At 36.2% G+C, this 14,038-nt stretch overlaps 1 protein-coding gene across 2 annotated transcripts in view; it reads left to right on the plus strand.

The window, feature by feature from the left end:
* LOC132912515 (transcription factor kayak) overlaps positions 1-14,038 on the plus strand; it is a 35,216-nt gene that overhangs the window by 6,006 nt on the left and 15,172 nt on the right. The window contains exon 1 of one of the 2 annotated variants that reach the window (XM_060969999.1): positions 349-527. The exons of the other annotated variant lie outside the window; for it this stretch is intronic. Within the exon in view, the coding sequence (XP_060825982.1) occupies positions 393-527 (135 nt within the window). The 5' untranslated portion in view covers positions 349-392. Of the gene's footprint in view, positions 1-348; positions 528-14,038 lie in introns of those variants that run through there. 2 annotated transcript variants of the gene reach the window in all.

Raw genomic sequence — 14,038 nt, forward strand, 5'->3', positions numbered from 1 at the left:
GTTGCTCGACGTTGATTGGTGGGGGGTCGAGCGGCTCTCTTTCTATATAGTTTCCAAGTTACATTGGCGGGCTCAGTTGAGATACGTAAGCAACACGCGCCACTAGGTTTTAATACATAGCAAATCCGGTATTGCGTGATTGAACTTGTACGTGACAGTGACGAAAAGACAACCGGCGAGCATTCGTACGTGTCATTCTTCAACAAACGTTTAGTGATACTTTGAACAGAACGTGATATTAGTGAACAGAAAGAAGGTGACCATTAGTTAGTGTTCTTGCCTCGCGTTGAACGCGTACTTCTTGTAGAGGTGTACTTCTTTTTTAGAGTCAGAACCGGTGACTCTTTCTTTTTTTCCCGTGGTGAAGTTTTGAAAGCGAAACGCGCTCACAGATGACGCAACGTGTACCGAGCGCAGGCTTTGACGATACCATTATCGAAGATCACAATTACACCATGTTTTCCATGTATCCGCCGAATTCTAACCTATCTGACCCGTGGCAATCCAACAAATTAGACCCATTTACGGTAAGAGAAATTATTTTATATTAAGAATTTATTTTTTTTATAGATGTTCTGTTATATGTACAAAAAATTAAATCATTAGTTTGGTAGAAGAGTGATACATTTCAAAGGTCACTATCTATATACTAGGATAGAAGTGTCACAATTGCCAACAATAAAAATAATATCATGACTCGAATTTCCGTCTTAATCTCTTTTTTGTAGTATTCGATATATATACAGTGACTGCAAAAAGTGTTTATTATAGCATTTGTATTATACTTAGCCTGATTGTCTCGAAATTGAACTTGGTTTTACGTTATTATAGCATTTACTTGCTAATATCATTTTCTATTTCAACCTTCCTAATTTAAACCAATTCCTTAAAAAAATCTGGTTTTCTCGTTTGTTTTAGATCTCTAGTAAAGTTCTAGTAAATACTATTGTTATAATTATAAACGTTTCATATAAATAAAACGTGGGAAACACTTGAATATTTTTTGTGGTAGTACGAGCATCGATTGTGTGTACTTTTGGTCAAATGTCACGGTCAAAGGTCAATCGATTTTGTCGAACTAGAGTTATCCCTGAACTTAGTTGCCATTCACAAAGTAGTACTTTTACTTTCGTTATTGTCAGAAGAAATTTATTATCATTATTTGTTTAACACATTGAGTGTTATATTGTGAATTTTTTTTTTTTCAAACAAAAAACAAGAATTTTCTCTTGTTTACTATTGTAAGGAGCAAAATTTAAACATTGAAGGTAAAGACGAAATGGTAATTAAAAACTAAGTATGGAAGTGGACAGCGTTGTACGATGTTAGTGCAAAATTAATCCGGTAAGTGTGGGCGTGCTGACAGTGACGTTTTGCTCAAAATTTCTAAGAAGCATCGTTATCTCCCGGAACCTTTGATCGTCTCACCTGTCGAATTTTTAGGTTACTAAGAAACTTTCGCTTCTCAGAATACACGTACCTACAATTTTTGTTTTTCAAAACAAACTATCGGTTACTCGAAAATATTTCTCTTTTATTCTAAAAATATATGTATAATATTTTTTTTTTATATTTTTGCCTAAATTTTTTATTTTATTTTCCAAAGTAGTAAAGTAAAAAATTAATTATTCTACTACATGTTTAGCAATGAAAATATTGTTTCTTTCGCAACTTAATCAATAATCTTTAGATTTTGATTCCTAATAAAATATTGTTAATATGTATCGTTTATTAAAAACATAGTATTTAGGGAAAATTTGATTTAAATCTAATAATTATTAGTAAAATTAGGAAAAATAAATTCCAAACTTTGGTATAGGTCGTGTATTTACCATAACGAGATTCTCATTTAGATAATAGACGAAGACCATAAAAGCGTTTATCACAAGCAATTATTTGAAGTGTATTTGAGATAATCGTGAGTCATAGGTAAATATATATTGTTATGTTAAAATCCTTTATCTGCCCCTAGAGACTGTACCTAGACTATTGCCAAAAATAACTTAAGAAAACGTTCGACATACCTTTACTTGTTCCACGGTAAACTTTAGTTTCGAGAAAAACAGATTGACTTCTTTTGTGAGGTTATTTTATTTATTTTGAAGCAATATTTCGAATGATTTTCGTTAGACAACACATTATTCTTATTGTATTAAATAAATCATCAAGGAAATTATTTTATTCCTTCACCCATTAGGATAATTATTTTATCCATTCAAATACCTACGCAATAATTTAGAAATTCGCACAGAATACCATTGTATCGCGTATACAATTCTCACTCTTTCTCTCAAACTTGTTATATCTATTCGATTGTGTCATTGAACCTAAGTGGATTGTCTTGCAAGAAAAGCCTCATCTGCACCGATAAAATTTTAGCATTCTTTGTGCACATGATACCGAAGGAAAACAGTTAAATCTGACAGGAAGCCCGGAGTTAACGCTCGTTAACCCACCAATTAGAGGGTTTAGTTAAACGAAGGCAGGGTTAAGTTTAGCGAGAGCAATATAAACGGGTCATAAGGCAAGAGGTGTCATCCTGTCTCTTAGCCTCGCAACTAAGACGTTCGTTCTCAGCGTTGTAGTTCTTCGTCACATACACACGATACGTTATCTAGTCATTATCACAGAGAAAGCTATAATATCGAGTACTATGAAAAGATAACTCTTATCTCTTCACCACTATTATTTCTTTTTTTCTAATATCTTTCGGATAAAATTTGGATTTCCTTACCGATAAAAAAATGGTTGAATGTACTTTGTAGAAGTCGTTTGGTTTAAATAAATTTTAATTCGTTGTACAGTGTCTTCAGTCAAAATTCTTTAACACGTTTTTAACAAATAGTCTCCACTTCTAGTAGGAATATTGGCGAACGGCAGATGATGGTTATTCGTAAACAAAATCATTCAAGTTTGGAAGATATTTCAATGGCAAAAGTAGATTTTCTGTTTCGCACAACCTATAATGTATCTGATTGGCAATAAAACGAAGTTTTAATATTAGGAATTGAAACTTGGTTAATGTTAAATAAAAGCTACTTAACGTAACATGAAACAGAACAAGGGGAAAGGAAAAGTGGATTAAACAACTATATGTTTACAGCGTTCTGCATTTTTTCTTCGTTCATCGGCTGTTACGGAGAAGAAGAAAAAAGACGTCTGATGATCGTCGAGGCGTTTATTAAGAGACGAAGCAACGCCCATACAGGGATTTGCATGAAAATGCGCAAAAAGCGGAAGTTGTTGGTTTTTATTTTCGGACAGCTTACCTCAGTTCCGCGACGTATACGCGGAGATGAGTCATCGGGGTCTCGCGTAGTTTAACCAGCGATTTATGAATGAAAATCCGCGCACGTGTCGCGTGCCTGGCTCCCAGTGCCGCGACACGCGAGATCGCCCTCCATTATTATTCGCGACGCCTCGTAAACATGTCGATTATGCTGCATCGCTCCCGCAAGACATCATCCGGTACCAGGAAAAACGTTTAAAGATGCGATTTCTGTCGCGGCGATTCTAACTATATTCTCCGTTTCTTTCCTTCATCTTTTTCTGTTTCGTTGTTCAACCTCTTGGCGTTACCGAGAATTATTATTCAACTGCGCTCTACAATAATACCAGCCAGATCAAATCCGGTATCGTTTGGTTTTAATATCAATGCAGTTAAAAGGTGTAATCTAGTTGAAACTGAGTTCGCTCAAAATAACTTGTACGGGTGATTTAGTATGAACAAGTGGTTCAATTTTGTTAAGCATTCGAGTCATTTACTTAGAATTTCTTTATTTGAATTTTGATTTTTATTCCTATAATATGCTATGGTCCAATAGTTTCCTTGATACGAATCTGATCTAGATTTATAGAAAATTTAAAGGTGTAAAAATTTGTAGAACGTATGTGTCATAAAACAAATATGTAAAATATCTGAGGTGAATCGGTTAGTGAGAAACATGAAACTCCACTTAGACCGCATTGCTCTAAATATATTTGCAATCATTATGTTACGAAGGTACGCAAACATACGCGGTCATTTGAGTCGGAAAAGAAGAGAGATTCGTAACAAATCCACTGTATTATTACAAAATCATCGACAGATTCTTTCCCTCGCTCAAATTAACAGATAAAAGAAATCGCGTGGAAGAAATGTCTGCATTGCGAAACCGCGTTTAATGCGCCGAGCAAAAACGTGATTTCGCAACAGAGATCCAGCGTATTGTAGAAGCAAATTGCTCGAACCTGCCTTAGAAACTCGAACTTCGTAGGCTTCGTATGATTTCCACGATACTATGATCGTGGATTTTTATTATCTTTTTTTTTCCTCTTTTTTTCTTTTTCTTTTTTTATTACTTTTTTCTTCACGTGGATAGCGAGACGGTAATCCGGTGTAGTCGACCTCGAAAGGAGGTCGATTCCACGGAAAGATATCTTGCGTATGAGTGACGTCAATACGTTAACACTTTCCCCTTGAGAATGCCTTGAATGGATGGGGGATCTCTTCGATTTCAACGTCTCCACCTTCGACGTCTATCTACCTGTCCCGGGTTTTTCCCCTCGATTGCGAAATCTTCGATAGATTAGACGCGATTTCGATGTTTCTTACGTTGTATCTGTTTCCTTTTTTACATCGCACGCCAACGGTTTTCTTTTTCCTCTGACGCAGGATGATTAATGAGTGGCAGCATTAGCTGACTAAAGTGCAGATGTTTCGGGTGATCAACGTCGATTTTTGAAATCTCATAATTGCGATGGAATTTTAGTTTGAATTTTCTATTTTGAACGAATCTTTCTGCAAAGAATCGTTGTAGTAATTTTTTTGATAATTAGGAGTTTCGTTTGGAATTTCTATTGGCCATTATTTGTCTAGAACATGTTGTGGTAATAGAAATACACGATTTTCAAAAATTTATTTGTCCTGTGTATTTTAATTTACTTCCATGTCGTTTCTCTGTATTTTAATATACAGAGCGCATCGGTGCAACTTCTGGACAATTCGTATCTCATTCGTGGACGTGTATGAAGGAAGAAGCGTCACGTTTAATAATACCGTTACATTATCTTATTTTTCCATTTCAAACATCGTGACAAACTCCACCTTAGTCACTCTAATTTAATATTCCCCGAGTTTCAAACCCTATTCAGTTTGTCCTTCGAGGAACTGGCACCGTATCGTCCTATCGCCGAAAAGATTCAAAGATTTACGTTCATAGTCCATTGTTTCCACATCAAGACCCGTCTGTTCCGTAAAATATTTAACATATCCATCGGAGTCGTTTTTGTCGCGCGAAGAAAGCATAGGCTCACAAAAGATATTATAATGGAACTCTTCTAGAAATCTTTTATGAACCTATGTATTATATGTGTTATACGAAACATTTTGAAATTTCATTGGTGCTATTATGAGGCTCGACTATCGTGATTGCATTGATAAAATTTGTAACCAATCCGGTAATGCAAGATATTTATCAAAAATATTTGAACAGCCGGTTATCCGTTATGTTAATAAGCCTCGACATTCAATTTGACCAAAGAATGCTATTTATATTTTATATTAATTTTTTACTACATACGTATATACAAGTTTGCAATAAATACATATTTGTAATTTCTACATACAGTTTTGGATTGGTTTCAAATTTTAAATTATGTGAAATCATAAAATATCCAAAGTATGGTGCTTTTTATAATAGTGTAGCAATATATAATTTAGTTATAAAATATAATTATAAATAATAATTGAATATAATTTATATATAATTCAGTAGCTACACCAATTTTTTACCAAATTTCTATTTCTATAAATACATTCTGGAGAATATGAATTTGTACAAATTTTCCCAGTTTAATGATACAGTCGTGTCTCGTTGCAGTGGTAATGAAATTTCATAAGTTTCCTATAACACATACAGTATGGTCACAAAAAGTTCTTATGTTAAGTGTTCAAATACTTTCGTGAGCCGGTGTAGATACGTATTACGTGAAAAAGAACGTGTGTAGATACGTATCACGTGTACCCATCTGTCGTTTGACCCTTTTTGAAATTGATTTGCTGTCATAAAAGAAGAAACGAAGTCTTCTTATTCACAGCTGCATTCTTCGTGATGCTCGGGTAAACGAAGGAATCGGGGCGGCCTTTAAGCTTCGTACGCTGGTTATAATTCAAAAAGACTTCGTCTTCTTCCTATCTGATGGTATGATAAAGTGGTCTACCTATTCACAGGGTGATGCTCGCCCCTATAAAAGGTGCTGTCTCGTTTAAAAGGTCATAGAACCCAGCGAGCCCTTTTGGGTCTCTGCTGATACGTGGGACGAGAGTGTATCCAATTTCGTGAAACTATTATGACCGTGACGGTCCGAAGTCTTGCTGGACGTCGACAAAAAGGACGTGGGTGCCTTTAAATGCGGTACTATACCGAGTAGTTTATTATGGGCTAATGTGTTTTGGAGTTAAACATTGCGGTCTGAATGGGGTGAGCTTGGTTGTTGGGTGAATGCTTGTTTTGTTAGATAAAACGGAAGTTTATTTTTTTACTATTAGTTAGTTGTTTATATAAAAAGTTTTTTTTAATAGGCCGTCGAATATTTAATTATAGAGCGAAGTGGAACTTTTCTATTAAATGAAATATTCAAACAATTTATAAATTGTACAAATTCCAATCAACCACACGAAACTTGAATTTTAAATTATAAATTCATAGAATTTGCGAATTATTCAAACCCATCACAGAACTCACCGTACAAAATTGTTAATTCAAAATCCAAATAAAATTGCTGTAGTCAGCGTGACTCAGCGAAATTACGAAATGAAAAGAGCTACATTTCTATATCGAAGAATCTGCCAAACGGACCAAACCGCAACGAAACCCATTAAAACTAATTAGCTCGTTCTTTGTTCGCGTGGAAAAACGCGGTGTCGCGTGAGAAGGTCGTTGAAATAGTATGAACCGAGGAAAGTGGAACGGTTTAAAAGGATGAAAGATAGGGATGGGAAAAGAGGTGCGTGTGGAGGTCCACACGTAGCCCGGCATTATGCGCGCGATTATGTAGGTATTCTCATCGGAGAACGCCGAAGTGCAACCAGTCGGAAATGCCTGAACAATTGCGTCACTGGTCAGGAATTCACGGACCGTTCTGCCCTCGGAGCGTTTTCTTTTACGCCCGTGTTCCTTTTTTCCCCCCTTACGATCGCGTTGCCGACCTCCTCGTACTCTCCGTCCTTCGTCCTTAACGTCCTCACGACGTGCGCGCGCGTAACGTTATCCCGCTGACTGTTCTTTGCCTTTGTGTACATGTAAACGGCAGGCGAATTAGCGCAATAAAAGGGTAGCTATTTTGTGTAAGTAGTTGAGGAAGATGGTGAAGGAGAAGTAAAGATGAAGTTGCCTAATCTTCTTCTTTTTCCCTTTCTTTTATCTCTAGGGAGAGAAAAATTGCAACTCCCGAGGGATAATGGTAGGTATAGTAGGTATAGTTTTATCTTTAATTAGTTCTTTTACTTTGGCTTTCTGCGATTTTAGTGTAATTGTAAAAGTTGCTTATTTCGCTTTAATCGAAGCATCAATTCAGAAGGTATCTACATTGAATACTTTTCTTGTTTTCTTAATTTGCGTATACCTTCGAATATTGAACATTTTTTATGTATTTAATTTGAGCATAATTTCAGAAAAAAAGAATATATATATATTTCTAATTTTTTTAATTCGAGTATGATTCGAAAGGATAGATTGAACGTTATCGTGCAAATTAAAGTTTTGATCTAATAATGCAGTTCTTACTATTTGAACATTGAATTAATAGAGACTCGAGTGCGGTGCATTACAGGCGAGCAACCTTGCAATTATCGAACTATTCCTCGCGTGATCACGAGCCACTTTTCTGCTAAATCATTCAAAATGTTGTACTTGAATTTAACAACTATACCAGCCATTGTAATAAGAACGTTGAAGAGCCTTGTCTCGTCGCTGAATCAGTGATTCTTGGGAAATTTGAACCTAGATGATAAACATTAGGAAATTCCACGAAAGTCAGGCAGGAATGTGAGCGAATTTGATATTTCGCTAAGATTTTTAATGTAATGGCAAGTTTTGCGTAGAAAGTAGTAATTATATACCGATGAATTCAAATTAATGGATCATTCTTGGCGAAAAGTAGGCGATTAAACATCCTTGAGGATGAATCGTCAGTTTCGCAAGAATCGTTGTTCTGCGTCACGAGAGATCGATTACATGATTGCCAGATAAAGACGATATTAACATTTACACATTGAGAATGGAGCTTAATCCTTTTAGATGCGTTTATCTCGTGACAAATCGTTCCATATTGTACTGTTAAAGATTTAGAAAAAGAATTAATATTTAATTAAAGAAATTAATAAAAGGCCAACAATAAATAATTTTGTACGACAACGATAAAACGGTAAAATGGTACGACAATAACAGATCTTTTTTTCTTCAGAAGAATTTTAACTTTTCGAGTACTGCCTTTGTAGTATTATTTATCCATATTTGTTAAATGGTAATATAAAGTTTCACTTGTACAGTATTACATAGCTTTTTAAGATTTTGTATATGTAATGTCCAGTTATAAGTACAAAACCACGAGTTAGAATTTTGGGGTTATCTTCCATAGTATGCATATCTTGTAAAAGCGTACGGCCCACTTCCGGAGGTACAATTTTGGTAATCGTGAAAAGATAAAAGTATCTTTCCTCAAAAATTATATTTCGATATAGTTTCGCAAAGTAATTTTACAAAATAATACGCAGTATGACTAAAAAAAATTGAATATCTATATACAGATGTTCCGTTTCGACGCGTTTTTCTATAATTTAATGAACTCTCTTAAGAGGTTAAAGATCTATCGCTTTGGTTTTTCCACAATGTAACCCTTCCTATCATCCAGTTTTACAATCGAAATACCGAAAGACAAAACACACGAAAAGAACGTTCTATAGCAACTTTATTAACGATAGAACTGAGCTATATGAAGCACATCCGTAAAAGCGATTCTCATTACCGCGATAAAACTAGTACGATGTCATGTGAACGCGAACACGAATAAGGACAGGGCCGTGACGTGCAGGGAATTTCCAAAATTACCCCGGGAAAGCCCGTTCTTCGTCGTGTCGTTCACCTCTGAACGTAAAGCACGCTCTTGAGGGACCACCATCGCATCGCTTCTTGCTTCTCATTCTTCGGCTTTGTCCGGAGTGCGATGCTAAAAACAGTCAGTCAGAGCACTTTGTTCTTATCTACGTCGTTTTATCGACTACTGACAGACCAGTCCAAGTACTTTGTGCCGTATAACGAATGTGATACATGGTGTTTGTCAAGGGCATGCGGAAGGAACGTCGCGTGGATTCTTCGTGTTCTGGATACGGTAAAACGTTGATTATTCAGGCTTTCGATTTACCAGGCTCTTTTAGTAATAGAAATGTTCTGTTCGCTATATTCGAACTTCTAGTTAACTCGTGTTGCATCCAGTGGGCCATTCGCGATCGGACACAGTTGTTTTGTAAGAATATAATTCTAATATAATTCCAGCCAAGGAATCTAAAAAATACAATTCTGTAAATCTGTAATATAATTCTAACAGAATTTTTATAGAAAGTATGATTCTATAAATTTCTAATGTAATCCCAACTGAAGCACCTAGGAAACGTAATTCTATCAATCTCTAAAATATCTTCCCTTTATAACTATAAGAAATATAATTCTAAGTCCCTTCATGTGTTCTCGCATAATAAATTGTTTCAAACGTAGATTCAAGCGTGTTTGTTTGAGAAACGATTGTAAAGGGTGCGCGTTACTCGTGGAAAAGGCGGCGTGCGACCAACAACGAAGCACTGTTCTCAATGGTAATCGTTAATCGAGACTCAGGAAAGGCCAGACTTCAATTAAGAGCCCTAGATGCTGTCTGAAGAGAGACTGGCTACGTCGGCCGGACTTAAATGAGATGTGAAAGAAGAGTATGCAGCTTTATGGCTTGGCTTTCGCATTTTACATTTTTCTACGTGTGCACCTATCTGTATACGCTTGATGAAAAGTTAGCAAATTTTATGGATCATTGGGGTAATAATTGAGTCGAGTACATTAGATCATTACATCATTGTACCTTAAACGTCGATTTTAGAACAGGAAATTATTCGAATTTTATCGCTTTCGTACTGTGGAATAAAGAAAAAATAAAACAATTAGATTTAACTTATTTCTTGTAAAAAATTATAGTCTACACAATGTTTGTTATGTAAATTTCAGATATAAACTTCTGTGTGATCGAAAAGAAAATAGTTTATCAGAATGTAACAAATACTTCAATTTCATTAAACTTTACAAAATTGTAGTGATTTGGGTGCGTTAAATTTGGGTGTGTGATAAATGGGTCTATGGAAGAAGTCGTGACGAAACAGAATATTGTATAAATTCTTGAAATTCTTCCATAATTACCAAATATTATACGTTAGTATCAAATATTAAACTAAAGCAACGCTGACGACATGAGTTAATATATTTTAATTATATGCTTTTAATTAAATTATATGTAATTTTAATTATATGTTTTTAATTAAATTATATATAATTTTAATTATACCCTTTTAATTAAATTATATATAACTTTATATAATTTTAGTTATATTCTATTTCATAATATATTAACATTTTGCTCGTTATCGTCACAATCTTTTAGGAAAACACCACTGATTCCTTAGAGGCAAATCTACCACAGGAACGGTTTACCATACGGAAGCCATCCACAGGCTTCCACCAACAAGATAACCGACTTAAGAAACCGATCTTGGAAATGAATAATCCCTTCTTTCTCATGTAGAACACGATGTGAAACATAATTCTAGTATATTTAGTATACCCTAGTGAAGTTTAGTGAAAACGTTTACTTGCACAACTATATAGGTACGAGGAAGAAAAATGATATTTCTGTTTCGGTAAAACTTCTTGGAACGCGATCGCGTCACGTGTCTTTCGAGCGGGACTTTCAAGGCGATGGAAAGTATCGACGAAAAATAACGGTCCCAGGAGCGATAAAAATCGAGCCAGCGATGTTCTATATTCATGGAATAATTCGTAGAAGTCGCGTTTCGAACCGGAAGAGGTCCTCGAGTATGACGCAACGACACGTGCTCGATTTCGATTTTCCTGGTACGATGATTCTGTGACTTGTGCTATCGAATCCTCGTGACTCATACGCAGTCGGCGCCTATTTAGTAATCAGATGTCTGCGGACGCTGTTAATACATGCGCGTATGTCTTGATGCATTTATGTAAATCCCGTGGATCGTTCGCGTAGTCTATCGATGTCGATCGATCGAGTCTTTTCCTAGCATGATGAAAGGGGCCACGTGACTTGAAAGCGATAGCCATTCGCGTTCCTTTTATGCCATTCGGAAAAATCCCGAGATTTCCGCTTTCGATAACGACGAACGTTGTTGATATGTCTCTTGCGATATGGTTAATATACTTTGATGTTTAATACGTCTAAAACGTTTTAGTCCTGTCGCATAAATATTACACAATATATTATTACATATATCTATTTTTTATATATTGGTCCCAATTTTATTCGATTTATGATAATTATATATATAGATATACATATATATTTTAATATTACAACAGAGAAACCTGTGTTACGCAAGATACGATTCTGACAATCGAACTCTAGCTGTCGCGCTGAAACTTTACTCTCGTGAGGTACTCGGAAATGCCAAGTATTCCTGAACGGCTACACTTCCCCGAAATCCCCCCCTCCCCTCAAAAAAAAAAAACCTTGAAACACGATGGCTTAGCGTGATTGAAAGATTTCTGCGATTTCTCCTCGTGTTTGAGAGAGAACCATTTCTCGATCGCGTTTCGGTGGCCGGAATGAAGTCATCTCTTATCCCGGCTAATGCAACCTCTTCCCTCGTGTGGCTGTAGTCTCTTTTTCTGTGTTTTTATCCACGAGGATTCTCTCATCTCTCCTTCGGGTGTTTCACGTGCACTTGTGTTACTGGCGTATCCTCTCGAGAAAAGAGTCGAGCATATCCGAAGATAGCCGAAGCTGCGAGGCCGAGCCCGACCGGGCGACCATGTGGTGATAGCGCGATGACAGAAGCAGTAGAAGCACTGTCAGTGTCATTACGACTGCCGTTGCGCGCGGTTGTTCAGCGAGGTTTCGTACGTCTCTCTTTTTCCTCATTATCTTTTTTTTTCTCTCGACGATTTCAATGAACGCTGGCATTCCCTTGGTTTCGTAACGATTCTTCGAATTCAAGAGTTCAGATCGAAATCGATTTCACAAAATAATCGACGTTGTTCTGTCTATAAACGAGAAATTGTTTCTGTACATCGACTGTGTTATTTTAGTACGCATAGTCGATATAGATTTCGTGAACAGGCACGAGGTCGCGAGGAGCCGAGGATTCGAGGTGAGTTCACGCTTTTAAAAATCCATTGCCATTTTTGGTGCGTTTACCAGTGGTCAACTTTTTAAGCGTGTCCTATAAGCGTGACAGCCATAACGTTACGTTATTGTTGATGCACGCAAGGAACGATTATGAATTCCGCGATAAGAGCTCGAGGCTAAATAACAAAAAGCGAAAGAAAAAGAATCGCAGACCCGATCGTGGATTCGAAGTATTTATGGACATCGAACAAAGGATGGTAGCTGGATATTTTCTTTTCTAATAGCATCGTTATCTTGTTTCCTGGCTGATAGCCGGTGTCTGTGCTTTTTGTTTTCTTTCGCTCGATGCACTTTAGACTCGTCACAGTTGGCTTCGTGCACGTGCCTCTTCCCACGTACATATAAGTAAGCTTTCACGAATCGGCTAGTAGTCGGGACTCGAACTCGAAACCTTGACGTCCCGAGTCGATAATGTTCCCGGAAATACCGTACGTGTTTCCCTTTCGTAATTACCGAATAACGCGTAAACGTCGTTTTAACGGTCTCACGCGATTTTATTTTCGCTATTTTACTATAGATAGCGTATCTTGATATTCTATGGAATCGTATCTGTATAATAATTAACCGACATAAGATTTCATAACATGATAAACTATGTACATATATTGTAATAAATCCTACGTTCTATTTTCTATAATATTGTTGTATTCTATCAGTAAAATAATTTGCAACATAAGTTACTAAAAAGTACTAATATATTATATTATCTTATATGCGATACATTATACGTTAACTAACTATATCACAAGTATTAACATTTCAAAATCGAAAATATACAAATACCAAGATAAATGCGTGAGTCATTTGAAAATTTGTATTGAATTTGTTACAATGTTTTACAAATATTTATGCGATCTAGTAACACTATAAAAATTACTATCTCATTTCCCTATCTTTTCGATAGGAACCAACGAGTGTCTACGGTCTACAGCATAGAAAATGAACTTGTTCGTTATGTAACTTACATGGTATAGTACACAACGGTAAAAAAGCGTAACAAACGGGGAAAGTTGTGAGCGCGCAGTCGATCGCCGCGTGTTATCGTGTTTACATTCTTTGTTCTTTGTCCAGAGCTGACGGTGCATCGATGTTTGCGCCGGATCGCGCTTTTTAGCGTCCGCTTCCTCTAACGTTTCTATATGTGTCGGATTGTCGAGGGAGAGATATATTCCTCACTGCAAACGGTCCGATTTTTCACGAGCTTTTCATTTGCCTCGGTTAAATTTAAACGCTTCGAACACTCGTTCTATTCGTCACGGAAAATTTCTATCTAATTTTTAATCTGTTAACTAGGAAAAACGTAACTAGTATTGATAATCTCCTGGGTATAATATTGTGTTTACGTAAGGATTTTTAACGACCTATTTTTGTTAATAATATATCATATCATACACTTATAGGCATTAAAATCGACTCAATTGAAATTGATTTGTCTTCGCGTGCTTCTAATTTCGTGATTATAGAAACTTCTGATTAAAGAGCGACTCGGTTAATAGATCAAGTTGATATCTGTAATTGCGTTATTCTTGCGCTACTGATTGGATATAATATGCATGTAGTTCGGGTTCGGAGCACTGATTAGGCC

The sequence above is a fragment of the Bombus pascuorum genome, chromosome 12, assembly GCF_905332965.1.
Source record: "Bombus pascuorum chromosome 12, iyBomPasc1.1, whole genome shotgun sequence".
In the NCBI taxonomy this organism is placed as follows: Eukaryota; Metazoa; Arthropoda; class Insecta; order Hymenoptera; family Apidae; genus Bombus; species Bombus pascuorum.